Below are 22,925 nucleotides of genomic sequence, written 5' to 3'. Positions count from 1 at the left end.
ACAGTGGGGCCTTGACTTACGAGTGTCCCGACTAACTAGTTTTTTCGAGATATGAGCCGTCTCTCGGCCGATTTTTTGCTTTGAGTTGCGAGCTAAAATTCGGGTTATGTACGAGCCAGCTTCAGATACCCCACCGCTAGTTGGCGCAGCGAATGTCACAGTGATTTGACATACGAGTAATTTGAGTTATGAGCTCCATCACGGAATGAATTAAACTCGTAAGTCAAGGCCTCACTGTGTGTGTGTGTGTGTGTGTGTGTGTGTGTGTGTATGTATTTTAAATTGATTTTAGAGAGAGGAAGGAAAGAAGAGAAATATTGATGTGAGAGCGAAACATAGCTTAGCTGCCTCCTGTACGCCCCCTACCGGGGATTGAGCCTGTAACCCAGGCATGTGCCCTGACTGGGAATCAAGTCAGCAACCTTTTGGTGCATGGGATGATGCCCAACCAACTGAACCGCACCACCCAGGGCATTCCACCTTACTTTCTGTGTGACTGTGTGGTGTAGGAGAGGGTAAGAGAAAGCTAATGTGGTTTTTACTGGTGACACTAGGTGAAAGTATACAGATTGTACTTCTTACAATGTTTTAAAAAATATATATTTTTATTGATTTTAGAGAGGGAAGGAGAGGGGGAGAGAGATAGAAGCACCAATGATGATAGAGAATCATTGATTGGCTGCCTCCTGCACACCCACACTGAGCCATGCCGGCCAGGCCTTACAACTTCTTTTTGTGAAGGTTTACATATTTTCAAAATAAAAGGTAGGGGAACTAAAGAGAATGATCTGGTCCTTGCCTCCCTTCGACAGAAGAGATGACTTTCCGAGTTTCCTGCTAACCTCCTCCCTTCTCCTTTTCCAAGTAGAAAATACAAGGTGACCCTGCTGGTCCCCATAACCATGCTGCCAGCCTTTCTCCAGTGAGCAGCTTCCTTGGCAGGCAACTCTAGGACTTAAATCGCCTTTTCCATGTGCGAAATCCCATTGTTTATAGCGTTTGCAACCAATAATTTGGCCTGTGCACTGCTGAGTTCCATAACGACGGCACAGGCAGGCTTTTTTTTTTCCTGGATGCTGACAGCTCTATTTTAGTGACCTTTCTCTTTTTACACATGAGCTTCTCTTTCAAAATACAGAATATTTCCAAAAAGCATATATACTAATGGTTTGTCCAGAATATCTACAATAAAACACCGTCTACAATGTTTTAAACTCTTAGTAAATTGAACATTTATTTCCATTTAATGTCTCATATCACTTAATTTTAACAATTTATCTTTTAGTTGAGCAGTAAATAGCCTTCCCAAAGTGCTTTTATAATAAATGCCTATAATGGGACTCTAACTGTTTTATTGAGAGATAGAAAGGTTTTCACAAAAAAGAAAAATTATACATGAACAGTGACTTTGGGCCAAAGGGTAAAAACAGTGCTGGGATGGGAATGCATTTGTCCGAGTGGGATCCTGAACTCAGAAATCTTTTGTCCTCTGCCTTTTCACAAATGACAATAATCTCATCCCTGCTTAGGGATTTCATACTTAAGACTCCTGCATGCTGCCTGGGTATGTACTATACTATTTTAGTTTGAAATTTCCCTGCACTCAAGACTTTATATTTAAAAAAATAAACATTTTATAAATGGGGAAATCTGTAAAAATGAGAGAAACTTAAAAACGAGGGGAAAGCCCTAACCGGTTTGGCTCAGTGGATAGAGCATCAGCCTGCGGACTCAAGGGTCCCAGGTTCAACTCTGGTCAGGGGCATGTACCTTGGTTGTGGGCACATCCCCAGTGGGAAGTGTGCAGGAGGCAGCTGATCAATGTTTCTAACTCTCTATCCCTCTCCCTTCCTCTCTGTAAAAAAATCAATAAAATATAATTTTTTTAAAAAAGAGGGGAAAATGTACCATCCAAAAATGTGGTCAGCCTTTGGAGTTCAGTATACGGAGATCTGACCTATATAAGGTTTCTAAAGAATTGCTGAGACACTACAATGAAAAATGAATACCTGGTAGTTTTGCATGTGGTGGTGTTATCTCTACTCTCAAATGGAAAGTTGGACAATTAGGTCAAGTGTTTTTGTTCAAGGTTATAGGAAGCCCACAAGTTGCAGGGAAAGGGATTTCTTGACCCAGCGATATTTCTTTGGACAGAACTAAAGAGCAGGCTACCCACTCCTAACATTTTCCCCCCAAGGCTCGATCTCCATATTCTGTGCCAGGCAGGAACTGATGTTGTTGGTGCTTACTTACTGTTCACAATAACAATAAGGGGCCCAGTAACTCTCTGCTTTTCTGTTTCTTTGTGTTCTTATCTCCAGAAAGACCCCCAAATTTAAGGGTTAAGTTCTTTGAGAGATTAAGTAACTATTTACTAGTTAGAAATCTATGAATAGATAGCTCTACTTAAAGAAATAAAAAGTATTTCAAGCAACACTATCAACAACTGCATACCAACAAATTAAATAACTGAGATGAAATGGACAAATTCATCAAAAGACATAAACTACCAAAACTAACTCAAGAAGAAATTTAAAAATCTGAATAGATTTATAATGAATGAGAATGAGAGAAAGGAGAATTAATTAGTAATTTAAGAACTACCCACAAAGAAAAAAGGCTATGATGAGAAGAATCTGGTGAATTCTACCAAATATTTAATAAAAATCACTATCAATTATTCACAAACTGTTCTAGAAGACAGAAGAAAAGTGAACACTTCCAAACTCATTCTGAGGCCAGAATTAACTTGACATCAAAAATAAAGACACCACAAGAAAACTACAGATCAATATCTCTTATGAATACGAATTTAAAATCCTCAACAGCCCTAACCGGTTTGGCTCAGTGGATAGAGCGTCGGCCTGCGGACTCAGGGGTCCCAGGTTCGATTCCGGTCAAGAGCATGTACCTTGGTTGCGGGCACATCCCCACTGGGGGGTGTGCAGGAGGCAGCTGATGGATCTCTCTCATCGATGTTTCTGGCTCTCTATCCCTCTCCCTTCTTCTCTGTAAAAAAATCAATAAAATATATTTAAAAAAAAAATCCTCAACAAAATAACTAGCAAACTAAGCACAGAAACATATTAAAAGAATTATATACCATGAACAGTGGGATTTATTATAGGAATGAAAGGTGGGTTTAATATCTGAAAAATCAATGAATTAATATACCATATCAATAGAATAAAGGACAAAATCATCTCATTAGATGTTGAAAAGCATTTGACAAAATACAGCATTCTTTTATGATAAAAAGACTCAACAAACTAGGAATATAAGGAAACTTCCAAAACTGATAAAGGGCATCTATGAAAAACCCATAGCTAATATATTAATGGTGAAAGATTTAATGCATTCCCTTTAAGATCAGGAACAAAACAAGGATGTTCATTTCTGCTACTTCTATGAAACGCTGTGAAGATTCTAGTCAGAGTGATTAGAGAAGAAAAATAAAATATATAATTAAAAGACACCTAGACTGGAAAAGAAGCAAAATCATCCCTATTTGCAGATGACATCCTGTATATAGAAAATCACAAAAAAAATCACTAAAAAACTATTAAAAACAATAAATTCAGCAAGGTTACTGGGTACAAGCTTACTATACAGACATCTATTGTATTTTTATATACTAGCAACGAACAATACAAACATGAAATTTAAAAAAAATTCCATTTATAGTTACATCAAAAAAATATTTAGGGATAAATTTAACAAAAGGACTATTAAACTTTGTATCTGAAAACTATAAAACATCATTGAAAGAAATTAAGGACCTAAATAAGACTTAATATTGTTAGGGTGACAATACTCCCCAAATTAACCTGCAGTGTCACCACAATCTTCATCAAAATCCCAGCTGCCCTTTTTGCACAAATTGACAGGTCAATGCTAGAAATTCAAGAGACCCATAATTGCCAAAAAATCTTGAAAAAATTGGAAGAGCCACACTTCCCGATTTCAAAAATTAGTACAGAGCTACAGTAATCAAGACTGTGTGACTGGCACAAAGGCAGACATACAGATGAAAATAGAATTCAGTTCAGAAATAAACCCTTATTTATGGTCAATTGATCTTTGACAAGGGCGCCAAGACAACTCAGTGGAGGAAAGAAATACTCTTTTTAGGAAATGGAACTGGGAACTGGATGTCTATGCAAATGAATGAAGTGGGACTCTACTGTACATCATATATAAAAGTCAACTCAAAATGGATCAAAGTCCTGCATGTTAGATCTAAAACTATAAAACTCTTAGAGGAAAGCAAAAACATATCTCATGATCTTATATTAGGCAATGGTTTCTTAGTTTTGACACCAAAGCACAAGCAACAAGCCCTGCTGGTGTGGCTCAATGGTTGAGTGTCGATCTATGAACCAGGAGGTCACAGTTTGATTCCGGGCCAGGGCACATGCCAGGGTTGCGGGCTCGATCCCCAGTAGGGGAGTGTGCAGGAGGCAGCCAATCAATGATTCTCTCTCATCATTGATGCTTCTATCCCTCTCTGCCTCTCACCTTTCTCTCTCTGAAATCAATTAAAAACATATTTAAAAAAGAAAAAAAGAACACAAGCAACAAAAGAATAGATAAACTAGAAAAATTAAAACATTTTGTGTTTCCAAGGACATTAAAGAAAGTGTCTTTTTCTAATAATACAAAAGAAAAAGATGGTCCCATTAGTTCTTGAACTCTAATCCCCAATTAAAAACCTTTAAATAGGTTACTTCTCAAATTACAGACTACATTTAAAAAAAAATATTTTTATTGATTTCAGAGAGGAAGGGAAAGGGAGAGATAGAAACATCAATGATGAGAGAGAATCATCGATTGGCTGCCTCCTGCATGACCCCTACTGGGGATGGAGCCTAAAACCCAGGCATTTGGCCCGACAGGGAATCGAACCCAGGACCTCCTGATTCATTAGGTCAACGCTTAATCACTGAGCCACACTGGCAGGATTAAAGACCACATTCTTAATTCCAGCCAGCTGCTTTAAAAAATATGTGGAAAACAGGCTAAAAACAACACAAGAATAGAAAAAACACAACTCGTAATATATGTATTCTGATCAGCCACCTCTTCACACATGAACAGCAGCACATAAATGACGAAATTTTTAGAATTTGTCTTATAAAGAGAATTGGATGTTTTTCTTTGGTGTGATTTTTTTTTTTTTCTGAATGGATTCAGAAGAAAACCTTCATGGAGAGCTAGTCAGAGAGATGCCCTCCAAATGTTTCTGCTCCTGTTAGGGCTCCCTAGCTCCATAATTAGCAAACACGCCTGGAAGGCTCAATCTTTAAAAACTGGGCACACTGCCTGCGGAAGACAGTTTAATTCAAGGTCAGCATGTCTTACCCAGTCCTTCTGCCTCAAAGCCCTGACACGGCTATGCAGACAATATGGATGATGCTTATTTTAAGTGGGGATTTAATGAGATAACTATAAATAAAACAAAACAAAAGATACAGGAGGACTAGGCCTTTTACAGAATGATTTTGGTTGTGAAACTCCCCTACACTGAGTTGCTGTTGCTATTCATGCTGAAGAAATTATTACCCTCTTGTAGTTTAAGATTTTAGAAATTAATAGTGTTTCTCAGTGCTTCTCTATCTTGGTTTCCATCCTCTGTCGTTACTTAAAAAAATTACTACTGTCAAAACCTTGCGCATAGCATCTCTGGAGATCAAATCTCTGTACAAAGCTCAACAGAGCTTCTCCACTTGCTATATGGAAATTCATGCTCTGGAAGAACACCATGAAACACTGGTAGTTTCTAACAGAAAACATGTCATAAATATGCAACATGAAATTACAGCCAAGAACATGTATCCAGGAAAAACAAACAAACAAAACAAGCTGCTCGATTAGATATGACTGGATGTCAGCAAGATCTCTGTTCACTTTTGTTGGGTATGTCTTCATTGATTTGTTGTCTAAATAGTAGCAGATGCCAAAAGTTTAAAATTACATGACTGGGAAAAATGGGAAATCTGGGACAAGGTGAACTGAAAGCTGAGCTCTTTATTTGAACTGGGAAAGGAGCACCTTTCTGCCTAGATTTGGACCAAGTGTAAGAGCACAACGAGGGCTCAGGGGAGTTTAAGGTCCGCGCTCCACGACGGCTGCAGAGGCCGGATGGAGGTGTGGCCACACTATCACACAGAGGCCCTGCTGGGCAGGAGGAGCGACACAGAACAGCAGGCGGGTCCACTACAGGAGGCGGTATAGTTAAGGTTACTCATTGCGGACAACTAGATAATCCCTCAGGGGTCCATGAGAGATCACATGTTTTCACTTGAGTTAGTTTACATTCTTAAACCCCTAACATACCAAAGGAAAACAGTAAACCAGCCAGTTGCTACCACAAAATAGCATCTCTCAAACCATGAACCAACAGCAGTTACCACAACATCTCCACGTCAACCACCTACCACCCCATCTGTCCTGAGGACACAGCAGGTCAGCCTAACCCAAGGCGAGTTTCCCTGAGGTCGAGAGGGAAACCCACAATGACCCTGCTTCCATTCTGTCTGCGTTTCCTTCAGAGATCACTGCTTGGGTAAGAAAAGGTGGAGCCAAGTACTGCCACTCACACAGGTTGAAGCATGTGAACTATAGTGAAACTGGATGGTGTGTCAGGAATCTGAGGCTCTTGGCCTTTATTTTCATAAATACTTAATAACTTTAAAGGTACCCAATCTGTCTCAAAAGTTGGATTCCAATTCAGTTCCTGGAGACAGAAGGCCTTCGTTCGAATTCTGGCTTCACTAGGTACTAGCATGACCTGGGAAAGAGACAAATCCCCCCAGTATTTATAAAATAGAGGTAAACAGTATCTACTCAGAGGGCTACTGTGCGGATTAAACGAACTAATGACATATAAATTAAAGAGTGCCTGACCCATATCATAGTAAACATTAAGTGTGAGCAGCAGTAAACACATATAGTTATTGACAACTAGAGGCCCGGTGCACGAAATTCGTGCACAGTGTGTGTGTGTGTGTGTGTGTGTGTGTGTGTGTGTGTGTGGGGGGGGGGGGTTCCCCTCAGCCAGCCTGCACCCTCTCCAATCTGGGGTCCCTTGGGGATGTCCAACTGCCAGTTTAGACTCAATCCCGGGGATCAGGCCTAAACTGGCAGTCGGACATCCCTCTCACAATCCGGGACCGCTGGCTCCTAACTGCTCCCTGACTGCCGACCTGGTCGCCCCTAACTGCCCCCCCTGCCGACCTGGTCACCCCTAACTGGCCCCCTCTGCTGGCCTGGTCACCCCTAACTGCCCCCCTCTGCTGGCCTGGTTGTCCCTCACCACCCCCCTGCTGGCCTGGTCGCGCCCAACTGTCCTGCTGCTGGCCTGGTTGCCCCCAACTGCCCCCCACTGCCGCCGGCTTGGTTGCCCCCAACTGCCCTCCCCCCATCGGCCTGGTCGCCCCACATAGCCTGCTGTTCAGTCATTTGGTAGTCCCTCACTAAAACCCCTGCTGGCCTTGTCGCCCCACGCAGCCTGCTGTTCGGTCGTCCATCTGATTATTTCGGTTGTGACAGCCCCTGGCTTTTTATATATTAGGATATGATCCTTTTCTAACATTTTTGTTCTAGCAGATCAGTTCTGGCTCTCTGTTAATTCTCAAAATGTTCAAGAACCTTTGGGAGAGGATATCAAATAACCAGGAGCAGCAACTCACTAAATTGAATAGCAAACAATGGCAGAGTTATTTGACTCTAGAGCTCGTACACGCAATGATTCCTATTCTTGGGAAGTACAACTCTGAGTAAAAGGTCTCTGTAAGCAAGGCAGTGGTTTCATAAATGCTTATACATTCATGAGGGGTGTGAGCAGAGGGCTGGAGAGCCACATCTCAACTTGGGTGCTTGGACCTTCTGGCCTTGCACTTCTAAGACTATGGAGATGATAGCTATGCAGAAGATGGCCATAGAAGAACCACTAACACATGACCTCCTCTGGTGCCAGCCAGTGTCACGGGTTTACAGCAGCGGTCGCCAACCGGTGGTCCGCAGACCACTGGTGGTCTGTGAGGTCCGAAAGGTTGGCGACTGCTGGTTTAGGGGGCTTTTCAAAGCATTCTAAAGTATTAATATAACAAAAGACAGGAAAAAACAAGTCACAGAAAAATTATCATCTTAAAATATGCAGGAAGGCAATAAATACATAAGTACAATTACTTTTGAGCCCAAATTTGCCTCAATGCAGAAAAAGAGGCCTAAATATTTCTATTTATTATTTTAAAGCATAGTTTATAGAAGAGGACTGTGCTATATTATAGTCATACACTATTAAAATGTTAAATTAATCTTCTGACAAAGAACTTTCATTAAACTTCATTTTGGTCAATGATTTGCCTTATGGATTTAATAAAATTTTATGCTTCTGTTCCCAAGCAACAAAACGATAAATGCCATCTCCCTAGTCTGGAACGTAAAACACTTAACTAACCACTTGGGGTCTGGGCCTTCCTTCCTGAAAAGGTAGTACTGAATGGTCTGCGTGCGTATAAAGCATGATTGTTTCCTCTGAAAAACCAGAGCCCGGGTTCCTGTGGATTAGAGCAAGTGTTTTACTTAATTGCCATAAAAAGGCGCTTAGGGAATAGAGAAGGCGTTTGATTACTGAGTTACAAATCCAAAATAGCTGTGACTAGTGGAAATTGTGGGATAATTACTATAGTTCCATCTCATGTAAAACTGTCCTCTGTGTTCCTGTTCACAGTGTTAAACTATCCTGTCAGGTCCTTTTGGTACCATTTGGGTTGAGTCCCAGATAATTCTACAGCAACTGCTATTTAACAGGAAACCACATTAAAATGCTACCTACGGTGCCTTAGCATCTGGCTAGTCATAAAGTGGAGTTAAAAAAGCCTCACTGAATGAACTGACTGAGATATTTCACTATTTTTTAGATGAAATCATGAACACCTAGGGCTGTCTATTAACTTGCTTTACACTATAAGAATAGATTCTATTCCATTATTATTTCTAAGAAAATGTTCAATCATTTCACTACTAGAGATGAACTAAAATAAGCACATGACTCACTTTCTTGATCTTAGGGAAAAAGTTACATAACAAAAACATTTTCATTCCAATGCTATGTATAAATTGTTGATTACTTTCAATCTTTGAAAGTAATCTCTCCTGATTACAAAAGATTTGCCAGTGGGTTTTCGGTTAATAGTGCTTCAAGTTTTATAAATGTTCTGTAAAGCTTCTTTTTATTTCTTTTCAAGATAACGTAACCAAACAGGAACACATGCACTAAAGCTAGGGTAGCCACGCTCCTAGCTCACTGGGACAAGTCCCTATTTACATCTGTTCCAGCTCTTCAACCCGTTTCCTCTCCTGCGCAAGTTCGTTTTGATAAATGTTAAGGTTAGCCTAAGGCTGGCTTAATTAAGGACTGTAAGTCTTAACAGCTCCTAAGCACAGTCCTGCACTCATCAGTGTGAGTACACAAAACTACATACTTACATGCTAACCGAAAACCAAGAAAATGTATTTTGTATAAAGCTAAAGCCTCCTCTTTATCAACCAGGCCAACTAATTTTCAAAAACAAATTCTTGTGCTTGCAGAAAGACCTAATTTTTAGGATCCACAAGCTACACTCAGGATTACTATGAATTAATTTATTTAACGGAGAACACATTTTAACTGTCAAACCAAATGTCCCCTGAATATTTTTAAGACTAAATCTATTTTATATATAACCCACAGTTTGATTCTACTAGTGATGAGAAATAGATGAGGCAGGGTACTGTCATCAATTCTTGATCCTATTATCACATCTATGCCAGAAAATTCTCCTATCAGCACTTAGCTTTAGTTGTGTCTGTGACTGGTGTCAAATATGTTGGTAAAATCTTGAAACTTCTTTTAGGCCCACTTGTACTTGACTATTCCCTTGGGCTGGGCTCTAAACTGCATGAGGTCTGAGACTGAGCCTTACTTAACGTTGCTTCCTCCATGATGCTTAGGCGGTACACTATTCTAGTAGACCACTCAAACACTATGAGTTGAAATGTAGCAAGGAGTTTATAATGCTATTTGTGTGTTTTTTAATTATATATAGATACATTTTAATATATATATTTTAACTGTTGACAGTATTACAGATCTCTCCTGCTTTTTCTTTGTTTTGTCCTTAATTGTGACATATGGAAAAGAGCCTCTTCATTCTTTCTCTCATTCCAGAAATACTTACTCAACACCTACTATGTGCCAAGCACCAGCAATACAGACGTGAAAATGAAGTGCCTGTTCTCACGGAGCTTGCATTCTTGAGAGGTGTCTTAGAACCTCTCAGGGGATCCTGAAATCATTTTGGTGGGTTACACCAGCATTATTTCAAATGAACAAAAAATAATGAAATCAAACTTATCAGAGGACATCACACAAAGTAAGCTGTTTCCTTAACATTTTGTTTCAGTACTGTGTGTGCATGATGGATATGATGTAAAATGTATTTTTTAGTTGGTCCTGGTTAAAACTGAGAAACACTGTTCTAGAAGAATCTGTGAGTTTCAGTTTAAATTTCACTTCATTTTATTTTTAATTAAAAATTCTTTTTTCAATTACAGTTTACATTCTATATTAATTTTAATTAGTTTCAGGTGTACAGCATAGTGGTTAGACAATAAATCTCATTTTAAAGATTTCCCGCAAAGCTATAAAGCAAGTTAGACAACTTTGCTTCCATAAAATGTATGTATGCTTCCCATGTGTCAGGGACTCTGCTAGACACTGGCGATACAAGAATGATTAATTCACAGTCCTCATGCATAGGAACTCATTAAGAATGTAAACAATCACAGTTTGATAGGTGTTAAAATGGAAATATGTGCATACATAGTAAATTAATAACTCATTTTTTTGGATGCCACTCTAAAATAAACCGTACTTTCACTTATTTTGTTTTTCGTAATGAGAACAGTCGATGTAAAATATGTAAATCACATTAGGGATGTTCAGGCAAATAATATGCCCAACATCACACAGAGTGGCTAAGCTATATAAATGGGACCCAGGTTTCTTAGCCTTCACCTACTCTTGTTTTTATCACATATCTTGTTGTATCTATTTTCACACTAGAGGCCTGGTGCATGAAACCCGTGCACTAGGGTGGGGGGCAGGGGTGTCCCTCACCCGGCCAGTGCCCTCTCGCAGTCCGGGACCCCTTGGGGAATAACCAGCAGTCGGACATCCATCTTGCAGTACAGGACCCCTTGCTCCTTACTGCCTGCATGCTTGCTGCTCCTTAGTGCTGCTGTGGAGGCGAGAGGGGCTCCTGCCACCGCCGCTGCACTTGCCAGCCGTGAACCCGGCTTCTAGCTGAGCAGCACTCCCTCTGTGGGAATGCAATGACCACCAGGGGGCAGCTCGTGTTGAGCATCTGCCCCCTGGTGGTCAGTGCGCATCATAGTGACTGGTCGTTTTGCCATAATGGTTGCTTAGGCTTTTATTATATAGACTAGAGGCCCGGTGCACGAAATTCATGCACGGGGGAGGGGGGACAGGTGTCCCTCAGCCCGGCATGCACCCTCTCCAATCTGGGACCCCTCGGGGGATGTCCTAAACCGGCAGTCAGACATCCCTCTCGCAATCCAGGACCACTGGCTCCTAACCACTCACCTGCCTGCCTGCCTAATGCCTCCAACTGCCCTCCCCTGCCAGCCTGGTCGCCCCCAACTGCCCTCCCCTGCCAGCCTGGTCACCCCCAACGGCCTTCCCCTGCTGACCTGATCACCCCTAACCTCCTGCCAGCCTGATCTCGCCCCTAACCCCCTGCCAGCCTGATCCCACCCCTAACTGCTCTCTCCTGCTAGCCTGATCTCGCCCCTAACTGCCTCTGCCTCGGCCCCCACCACCATGGCTTTGTCCGGAAGGAAGTCAGACATCCGGAAGTTGGCCGGTTGACCTGGTCTAATTAGCATATTACCCTTTTATTAGTATAGATATGGCCTTGATTTTCTGTATACCATCTTTGTCTTTGTGGCATAGCCTGGAACCAGACCTCATGGATTTGTATCCTATCTCCTGCTTTTTAGCTGTGTGACCTTGGGAAGTTACTGAACAATTTCAGAATAAAATGAAGATCATTACTATTCATCATTTTTCACTTAAGTGTGAAATTATGGTGACCGCTAATGTAACATCACAAGTAAAAAGGAATAGCCATCACCAACCATTTACCTAAATTCCATGTAACATCCCCACCTGATCACTAATTTAGTGCTGTAGAGGTCTCCTGTTGTGAGAACTATAACTAACTCTCATATCTGAAGGAGAGAAAATCTAGGAGATATGTTCCTTCTGGAAACTAGAATTTCAACTGTACTTTCAACCAAACAACTCTTTTCATACTATTCAGTATAAACTAGAACACACTCAACAGCATGTACTGAGAACTGATGGAGACAGCTATCATTTAAATCCCTTATCTGGTGGTTCTTTGAATGTGTTGGACAATGGGCTAGAAATTACACTTACACTATAGATACAAACCAATCTCAGGTTAAGTTGTTTATTTTCATGATTTCTATAAATGTTTAAAGGCTTATAAATTAGTTCCATTAAGTTCATCTGGAAGAAAGGCTAAAGACCAGCTGTCAAGTCTAACACACAAGGGGCAAAACAAGGCGACACAATTAAGCCCAATGTTCCATATATTTTAGAGCTAGTGTCAAGCATACAACAGCCTGCCTTTACGGCTTCAATTTGGGTAGCACTTTGTTCTCTGCAGGATAACACTCCAGATAAAATGAAGACATTCCAAAGATCAAATCACTACATGTTCCAACTGCTGAAAGTACACAAATGGGAGCTCCTTATTTTCTATAAACCTGCAAATAACAACAGCTAACACTTTCTAGTGCTTATCATATGACAAGTACCAGGCTAGGAATTTTACGTAAATCGATTCATATGATCCTTACAATAACCCTATCCTATATAATAATCTTATCCTATATAATAAAAGGGCAATATGCAAATTGACCCAACAGCGGAATGACTGGTCGCTATGATACACACTGACCACCAGGGGCAGATGCTCAACGCAAGAGCTGGCCCCTGGTGGTCAGTGTGCTCCCACAGGGGGGAGTGCCGCTCAGCCACAAGCGGGGAGCGGGCCTAAGCTGTCAGTCGGACATCCCCGGACTGCTAAAGGGCGCAGCCAGGCTGAGGGACCCCTCTCCCCTGCCAGTGCACGGGCCTCTAGTGAGTTAGATAAGCTACTATTTACACTTTTGAAAGGGACAGAGGCACAGAGGAGTTAAGTAACTTTCCCAAGGTCACACAACTAAAAAGCAGGAGGTAGGATACAAATCCATGAGGTCTGGTTCCAGGCTATGCCACAAAGACAAAGAACTGCATTACGTTACAATTGACACTTGAACAACTCAGGTTTGAACTGCCCGGGTCCACGTCCATGCAGATTTTTCTCAAATAATACACTGGAAAATTTTTTTGGAGATTTGCAACAATTAAAAAAACAACAACTCACAGACGAACCACATAGCCTAGAAATATTGAAAAAGGTGTGCCACGAATGCGTAAAATATATGTACGTTATTTTAATAACATCTTTTCTCTCGCTTACTTTATTGTAAGAATACAGTTTATTATACATATAACATACAAAATGTGTTAACCAACTCTTTCTGGTATTGGTAAGGGTTCCATCAACGGTAGGATACTAGTAGTTAAGTTTCTGGAGAGTCAAAAGTTATATGCAGATTTCCAACTGCATAGGTGGGCGGTGCCCCTCACCCTCGTGTTGTTCAGGGGTCAACTGTACTTACAACAGATTCCCGACAGCAGGCTGGACGGGGAGGAGGTCGAGTACAGCTTCTTGCTGCCTGTGTCTTGGTCATGACTGTCACATCGCTATTCCTGCTCTGAACCAGTGCAGATAGCTGGGGGCTCCTACAGGTGAGCAGCCAGCCAGAGAGAGGCTGAAACACCTACACCACTGCTGGTGTCAGCAGCTGCTTCTGCACCCTCGGGCCAACAGCAGCCATGAACTCGGTGGCACCGTGGGGAAAGGACCTGCTTCAGGTGACAGGTGCTAGGGGACTTCAGCTGAGTCCAACAAACCTTTAAAAATTACTATGTATCTTGCTTGAGTTTTGGTTAGTCTTTTAAAAGTAATATAGTACGTTTCTGAAGAAGTTGATTAAAAAGGACACAAACCTCTAGTTTGAGAGCAGAGTACATTACGGTGGATGGTAAATGGAGTTCATATTAAAGGATCCCACTCATTTTCTTCAGTTCAAATGCATGAGGACTGGATAATACAGCAGATTCCTACACTGACTGAATAGAGGAGAGCTGATGAGGCAGGAGGCAGCGGTGACAATTCTGAGCGAGAAGTCCCTGCACTGGAGAGAGGATGGGATCCACAGAGTGGATGGCTTGCCCTCAGTTAAGGACACGGGTGATTCAGTCCATCCCACGTCATAGGAGGGAGGGCAGACTATAGCAGGACAGTGGTGGTGGGAGAATGGAAGATTCTCTTCAAATGCCTCCCCCAGCCCACCCTTTAGTGAAATAAGCAGGGAGAGCATCCGCTGAGTGAGGAATGGGCAGAGGGTGAAACACGCAGCTGTCCGGGAGAGTGGAAGTCAGCTGACCAGGGAAGGAAGCGTTGCTGATAGCCTTCAGGGGCCCGCAGGGGTTTGCAGTCACGATTTTCAAGCGATGGCCAGTACAGCTGCGTATTTCCCAGCTGCACCCAGCCCCTGAGATGTAGAGTACAACTGTCCTGGGGTTCCCAGACTCAGACATAGCGGGAATGATTATGATGGCAGACTACAGGCTCGAACTTAGAGAGGGGAGGCATACGGGAGTGATTAAGGAAACTGGCCACGTGACTATGGGAATGGCAGACTGGCAGGCTGGCGACCGCATCTGGAGGCGGAATTCCTTCTACCTGAGGGGGCCTCAGTCTTTCCTCTGAAGGTGTTCAACCTGATTGGATGAGGCCCACCTGCATTGTGGAGGATAATCTGCTCTACTCAGTCTACTGGTTTACATGTGAATCGCATAAAAAACTACCTTCACAGCAACTGGACTGGTGTTCGACTAAAAACTGGGTGCTAGCTTGACTTAGCCAAGTTGACATAAAATGAACCATCACAGAAGTAGGAATTTTTTTGTCACTGCTCATTCATGAGTTCCAGAGCGCAGAGTGGAAGTTAGTTTAGAGAGGGTGTAAGTGTAGGACAAATAGAGAAACAGCACTTTCCAGGGATGGGAGGAGGAGAGACACATTGTGGTGGTGAAGGGCCAGATTTTAGTGTCAGAACTCTACCACTTACGGCACGATTCTGAGCAGGTTCTCCAACTGCTCCATTTCATCATCTTAAAAGAGGACAATAATATAAAGAAATGGTTTAGAGCAATGGCTGGCATGAAGAAATCACACAAAAATGGTAGCTCTTATTATTATGGGAAGACTCAATATTGTAAATCTGTCAATTCTCCCAAAAATTATTCATAAATTTAATGTCATTACACTTAAAATTGCAGTGAGTGTTTTGAGAAATTGATTCTAAATTTTATTTGAAAAATGAATGTGAAATAAAGAAAATTCTGAAAGAGAGTAAGAGAAACCTCCACACCAGCTATCAAAATACACTAGAATACTGTAATTAAACACCTGATGAAGGTGCAGGAAGAAGCAACTAAATAGATGAACCGCAAAGAAAGTCAAGAAATAGACTTAGATAGCGCGGGTCATTTACTATGGGATAAATGTGGCCCGTGCTTCCAATTAACAAGGGGCGCAATGGATCATGCACTAAACAGTGTTGGCACGATTGGCTTTCCACTTGGAAACAAACACAGGTTATTTGTATCATTTTAGACATGGGAAAGCCTTTCTAGGGACGACATGAAGCTGAAAGGTCATAAACAACAATAGTTTTGACCACATGCAATTTTAAATTTCCGTAAAGCAAAGGACACTATAAACATACTTAACAAGCTTAATGGGGGATTTTAATTTACTTTCTGTCATTTCATAATTTATGTGCTTGGCTCTACTTGTCTTCATTTTACATTTGTCTTTTTTGTTTTCTCTCTTACATCATATGGACTATATTTCCTCTGCTGTTTCCCCTCTAGATCTGACTTTAGCCCAACAATACTTACACTTACATGAAAAAAAAATCACACACACACTCTAACAGACTTTTCCAATACCAACAAGAACCAATTCTATCTACTGGGTTATCGCTATGTCGGGCTGCTGGATGCTTCTGTCTCCTCCCTCCCCAAGGCCTGGTCCATATAATCTGAGACTTAGTTGTTAACATCATGTTCATTCTCTTCAAAGAGTAATTCTGGGTACTGACATTCTTAGCCATATATCCATTAGGCTGTATCTATATTAAACAAGTACGGATGCCCACGCTGTTTCTTTTATACTGTCACCACCTTCCTCAGGTTCTTGAGTCACCGGTTACCGCCCCAAAGGCGCCTGACACGTCTATGCGGTCTGCGCAGGAGGCCACGGGAAGCTGGAGCGTTCTGCGGCGATGGCTCCCCCCAACAGTCTGCAGATGATGCTGTTTATTAGGCTTTGCTGTCATGAGCGAGGAGTCTGAAGTCAGCTTTTGCTCCCTTGTGGTAACTTTTTGCCTGTGTGTATTAGTGGATTTCTGCTTTCTCCTTGAAATTTGAAAGTTAAACCAGGCTTTGGTGGAATGTTCTTAACGCTAAAACAGTCTGCCTAGCGCTTCTGGAGATCACTGACCCTTCTACTCAGGGTTCTGAGAGCCTTTCTAAATCTTGCTGTTTTCTCTTTAGTTTCCAATCCGTTTGTTCAGTAACTCCTTCCGGCTGTAGTTTTAAATTAGGCAATGGTGCCTTTCAGCTTTGTGGAATGTATCCTCATCTCAGACTGTTCCTTTCTGGGTACTGCCTGCTGCATTTTCAATGATCTCATTAATCTACCTGAGAATATAATTCAGAAATCCCCCTAAAAACATCTTGTTTCTTGCTGTACTTAAGAGGCATGTGGCCCGACTAATCCGTCGAATTGCTTACCCTGTACCCGGAACATTCCTTCCCTGGACATCCACATGGCGCAGCCCTTGCTCCTTTCCGGATGCTGCCTGGGGAGGCCTTTCTTGGCCACTCTACTCGAAACTGTGGTGGAAACTGAACCACCACCCTGACCGTCACTGCCTTCCCCTTTCCCTGCTTCGTGTTCCTCTGGAGCCCTCCTGTCACTCAATATCCCATATATCTTATTTATTAAGCTTATTCTGTTAATAGAGGGCCCAGATACATGAGTTGGGCATTAACTTATTTAACTATTTGCATGTATTTTCTGGAAAAATATTTCAAAAAGCAAAAAAATAAAATAAAATAAATCCTACTTTTATCCCTGGGAGGAGGGATATTATAGAAAATATGCCAATTCTTTCCAAGTTAACTTATAGGTTTAGTGCAATTCCAATTTAAAAATAATTTATGGGCTATTGGGTACATCCAGAAGAATTGAAAACAGAGACTTGGAAGAGATATCTGTACACTTATGTTCACAGTAGTATTATTCACAATAGCCAAAAGGCGGAAGTAGCACAAATGTACATTGAAAAATAAATGGCTAAGCAAAATGTGGCATATACATATAATGAGATAAATATTATTCAGTCTTAAAAAGGATGGACGCTGACACATGCTACAACATGGATGAGCCTTGAGGACACTATGCAAAGTGACATAAGCTAGGAAAAGACAACTGTACAATTCCACTTATATGAGGTCTCTAGTCAGATTGAGAGACAGAAAGCAGAATGAGGTTACCAGGAGTTGAGGGAAAGAGGAAATTGGGAGCTGCTTAATGGATATAGAGTTTTAGTTTTGCAAAATGAGAGATTTCTGGCGATTGGGGCACAACAATGTGAATAGAACATACACTACTGAACTATACAGCAAAAATGGGTAACATGGTAAACTTTGTGTTTTTTAACACAATTTAAGAAAACAAAAGGATAAAAAAATGTATTGTTTTCAGAGAGCCTTATAAAGTATTCATAGAAAAGGAAGTGAATTTAACAGTCAAGAAAACTTGGGAATATTAATCAAAGGAAACTGGCCTAGCCACATACTAAGATATATTGTGAAACTGTAACAATTAAAATAGTGTAGTGATGAGTAGTTGCAACAATTCTGTCTGGGCAAGAATTTAGTATGATAAGGATGACATCACAATTTAGTGAGGAAAGGCTTTTATTTCAAACTAGAGGCCTGATGCATGAAATTCATGCAAGAGGCTAGGCCAGGGGTGGGCAAACTTTTTGACTCGAGGGCCACAATGGGTTCTTAAACTGGACCGGAGGGCCGGAACAAAAGCATGGATGGAGGGTTTGTGTGAACTAATATAAATTCAAAGTAAACATCATTACATAAAAGGGTACGGTCTTTTTTTTTTTTTAGTTTTATTCATTTCAAACAGGCCGGATCCGGCCCGCGGGCCGTAGTTTGCCCACGGCTGGGCTAGGCCCTCACAGCCCCGGCTTCATCTGGAAGGACGTCCAGAGGTTGTTTGGCTGTCCGGTCTAATTAGCATACTACACTTTTATTGTTATAGATAATGTGGGTTCAGTTAATTAATTTGTGAGTTAATGTTTTGGGGCTAGGGAATCATCACAGTCATATACCAATACACAATCTGGATAAATTGAAGCAAAATTATTTTCATGTATCTTATTTCCCTCTATTATTTTCCTGCCTTCCTTATACTTTAAGATTATTTTGGCAGTCTTCCCTTTGAATTCTATTAACCAACTGGGTGACACTTAATAATGCTGCTTTTTAAAATTTAAATAATCTTGCAGAAAATCTGACAGTCAACAAATGCTAAGTACACCCTGTCTTAAGAAAAATCCATTTAACAAAAGAAATCACCTAAAATAGTAGGCTCTTCTTGGTATTGAAAAATATTTAACTTCCAAGTTTCATTCAATTCTATTTTATTAACTTTATCCGTCACCAGTGTGACCTTGGGACTGACACACACTATGCACTGCAGGCTGAAGGGCCTGCAGTCACCAACATGCTTGGACCCTTCACGTCTGCGTATTTGCCAGTCACAAAAGGTTTCCACACGTTACTTTCTGGACATTTCAAAATTTCCATTTTAAGTTAAAATCTATTCCATGCCAAGTCAAGGGACTGTAAAAGGGAACACCGGACATACCGGGGTTTACAAAATACCTTTCATAGATGCTGTGGAGGCAGAAGGACTCCCTAGGATGCCGACACTCTAGTGTCCAGACCTGTGAATATGTCACCTGATGTGCAAAGGGACGTAGCCGATGTAATTAAAGTTAGAGACCTTCAGACGGGAGATGACCCTGGAGTACCCTCTCGGCTCCCATCTAATGACATGAGCCATTAAAAGCAGAGAACTTTCTCTGGGTGGGGGGAGAACAGATGCGGCGGGAGGGGAGGGCAGACACATTTGAAGCGTGAGAAGGACTCACTGCACTTTTGCTGTTTGAAGATGAAGAACGCAGGCCCTGGCCTCTCCTCCGCTGACCCCAGGCCACCCAGGAGGCCTTGGCCTGCTCTCCCCCCATTGAAGCTACATCATCGTGGCACGGCCCCGGGGAACAGGGAAGAGAAAGAAACCGGAGAATGAGGAAACGAAGGAAATGAAGTGGGACAGGCAAATGCAGTTCCTCAATTCAGTCTCCTTCATTCCAAAAGCGCTGGTGGCCAAAGGGGCTCCTCACCGGGCAGGAGGCCTCTGAGATGCCCTCCCACCCTGCTGACCTATCAGTCCAGTGCGCACACACCCCTTGTTTGGTGTGTGTATGGGGGGACTCCCCTGGAGCCCCAGGTGAAATATAAAAAAAGATGAACGCAGATACCAGAACCGTGACGCAGCCAGCAAGGAATGTCTGTGTCTTACAACCCCAAGCCACTGAGTTCTCGCCAGCCGGAGTGACCCTGGGGCAGACTTCTCCTAGAGCCAGGCTGGCTGACCTGTCCCTTCAGCCCGACTGGAGCAGAGCGACAGCCGCCCACGGGCCTTCTGACCCACAGCAGGTGAGATCGTAACTTGGCTACGTTTCTGGCAGTTTGTTATTGCAGCGATGGAAAACACATACAGAGAGTGAATTCTTTCCTCATTTAATCTAAACCAAAAAATAAAAATCAAGATACTGCCACGGTTAATTAGGAGCACAGATTTATGACTGTCCTCTCTTTTTTTTTAATTTAGCTGGACTCATGCGTCAGTTTCTACGTCAAGTGGTGGAAATGGCTCTGGCCCAAGATGCATACTTGGTACAAGAAGGTTAAGACTAGTTTCTACTAACTAGTTAATCCATGTAAAAGTCAGGAACTGACAATGTTTTCGGAAAGATTATGTTCCAAGGAATGACTAAGATCCAACTTCAAAAAGTAAACGGATTAAAAACATTTCCTCAGCCTAGTCCCATGATGCTTAAAAAAAACACACAAAAATACTGACAAAGAAGAATATTTGATATTTTTTCTCTCATTCCCATGATCCTCCCCCTTTATTTGGTCGCCCTACTCCAATAATAAAAGCTAGAATCCAGCAGTGCGCTAAGTACAAGAAAAAAATACAGAAATAGGTATTTGGCACAAACAGAAGGGAGATAAGATGACCTTTTCATGCTATTTCAGTATTGACACCACCACTGATAAAACTGCCTAATTAAAATCCCGCTCGATGGTAAATATTTACTTACAGAACTCCTTATAGTGACAGGCCCTGTTGTAGACACTGGCGACAGTAAGATGCTATTAAGGAACTCAGTCTAGTGCAGCGGTTCTCAACCTGTGGGTCGCGATCCCTTTTGGGGTCGAACGACCCTTTCATAGGGGTTGCCTAAGACCATAGAAAAACACATATATAATTACATATTGTTTTGTGATTAATCACTATGCTTTAGTTATGTTCAATTTGTAACAATGAAATTGGGGGTCACCACATGAGGAACTGTATTAAAGGGTTGCGGCATTAGGAAGGTTGAGAACCACTGGTCTAGTGGGATCACAGAATCACAATACATGCAGTGACTGAGACAGAAAGTACAACTAGGGCACAGAAGTTTACCCACGTCTGATGAAGAAAGGCTAAGCTACAGCCAGGAGCAGGAGGTTGCAGCTGATCATTTTTGAAACAGGACATTTCAGACAGCAGGACTAGCATGTGCAAAGGTACTGAGGTGTGCACTCGTACAGTACTGCTTGCCTGGACAACTGAAAAATTTCACTGTGTGTGGGAACTGTGGGGGTTGGTAAGTAGTTACATCATAAGTCAGGTAGGTGTCACATCATAAAGGGCATTGGACTGTATCCTGTAGGTGAATTTTAAGCACAAGAATGACACACAGTCACTTATGGTTCAGAAAGATGGGTTAAAACGAAGTAATACCAAAAAATGACACTAGTAAGAAGGCTATTATATTACGCAGAGATAATCTGAACTTGAGAAGCAACAGTGGAAATGATCAGGTAACCACTTGAAAGAATACTCAGAGGCAGTCCAGCTTCGAGGCCACCATCTTAGAGGAAAGGCTGGAGGAGAGAGGATGGGGGCGGAATGAAAAAAAAGAATACTCAGAAAATAAAGTACGTGATGGACATCATAGGTCCCGGCTAACTGCCTTTCCAGCTCCCTGCCTTCCTCCCCGGAACGCAGCGGAAAGCTAGAGAGCCAGGCGACCCTTCCTGCTTCCTCCGTCCCACGCGGCAGCTGTGGACGTCTCTGGGAGAGCCCTGCCTATCGAAGGAGAGGTGCAGGCAGAGAGGCCCCTCACCCGTCTGCCTTCACATCCCGCTGCACAGGGCTGGTATCTGTGCTGAGGGGACAACCAGGAACGAAAGGCGACGCGCTGAGGACAGCAGAGCGGAAGGTGGGAGTCCTGGTCCTGGATGACACGCCGAGCTGCTGACCTAGCCCAGGGTCTGTTTACTTGTGGACTTAAGATCATTATCCTTCCAGTTTAAGCCACCGATTATCAAGCTGTTACTTTCAGACAAAATCAACCAAAGCAAAACAGAGACAGGGCCTGGTGACTTAACTGATTGTTTATTTGCAATAGAGAGGAACTTAGTTTTATTCCCAGGGTTCTGGCTTGGGAAACTGAGCTAGTCACAGAAATAAAATGACAACAGAGAGGTTTGGGGGTGCTGGAGCAAAGGGGAAGGGTCTAAGGTGAGAAAGGAGGGGAGGGAAAAGGCTGTTACTGAACAGATTGCTCCAGAGATTATGGAATCGTTCAGGCGAAGGGTATGTTCAGATGAGCCTGGAACACATGCAGAAGCCTGCCTTTGACCTGCTGAGGCGGGGGGGTCAGAGCCTATCACACCTGCAGGACCTCACACTCTCCTGTTAGAGTCTAATGGAGACCCGGGTGGTGAGGGGCTGGGGGTGGGGGGCAAGAGAATGGAGAGCAGACCAAAATGTCCTCATTTGAAGAGTTCTAGAAAGTGTGTTTATTTTCTATTAAGACTTTGAAGATGTACAGATACTATTTAAAAACAGGAAGAATATCAATAAAAATATATTAAAAAATAAAAACAGGAAGAACATTGTTTATTGACAATGTACAAACATCACCACAGGACTGTCTATGCTTATTTTATAAAAATTCATTAGTAGCCACGGTAATATGAAAAGCACATAATCGGGAACTACGACAAATGTTCAAGCGACTACACCCGAGATTGATCTGAATCACCTGCTTTACAATGTAGGCCAGTCAACCGTGAGTATGTGAGTCACCTCATTCCCAAGACTCAGAAAATAACTCCAGGACATGTTTTATTGGTGGCAGGTTACCCCAAAGTACAAAGAGAAACATAATCACTGAGAAGGTGGCAAGCAATCATTTACAGCCCGTGTAGGAGG

At 42.1% G+C, this 22,925-nt stretch overlaps 1 protein-coding gene across 5 annotated transcripts in view; it reads right to left on the bottom strand.

Moving 5' to 3' along the window:
* The window catches only part of DESI2 (desumoylating isopeptidase 2), a 39,207-nt gene that overhangs the window by 13,724 nt on the left and 2,558 nt on the right, over window positions 1–22,925 (bottom strand). For 3 of the 5 annotated variants that reach the window (XR_001346328.2, XM_014449028.2, XM_014449025.2), the window contains exon 2: window positions 6,701–6,790. The exons of 1 other annotated variant lie outside the window; for it this stretch is intronic. Coding sequence is in view for 3 of the 4 variants with exons in the window: in XM_014449028.2 (XP_014304514.1) it covers window positions 6,701–6,790 (90 nt within the window). In the remaining variant the exon portion in view is untranslated. Of the gene's footprint in view, window positions 1–6,700; window positions 6,792–7,958; window positions 7,976–22,925 lie in introns of those variants that run through there. One more of the 5 variants, XM_023747811.1, reaches the window with a different exon arrangement.

Source organism: Myotis lucifugus, unplaced genomic scaffold (assembly GCF_000147115.1).
Source record: "Myotis lucifugus unplaced genomic scaffold, Myoluc2.0 scaffold_992, whole genome shotgun sequence".
NCBI lineage: Eukaryota > Metazoa > Chordata > Mammalia > Chiroptera > Vespertilionidae > Myotis > Myotis lucifugus.
This window is presented reverse-complemented; position numbering and strand designations above follow the sequence as displayed.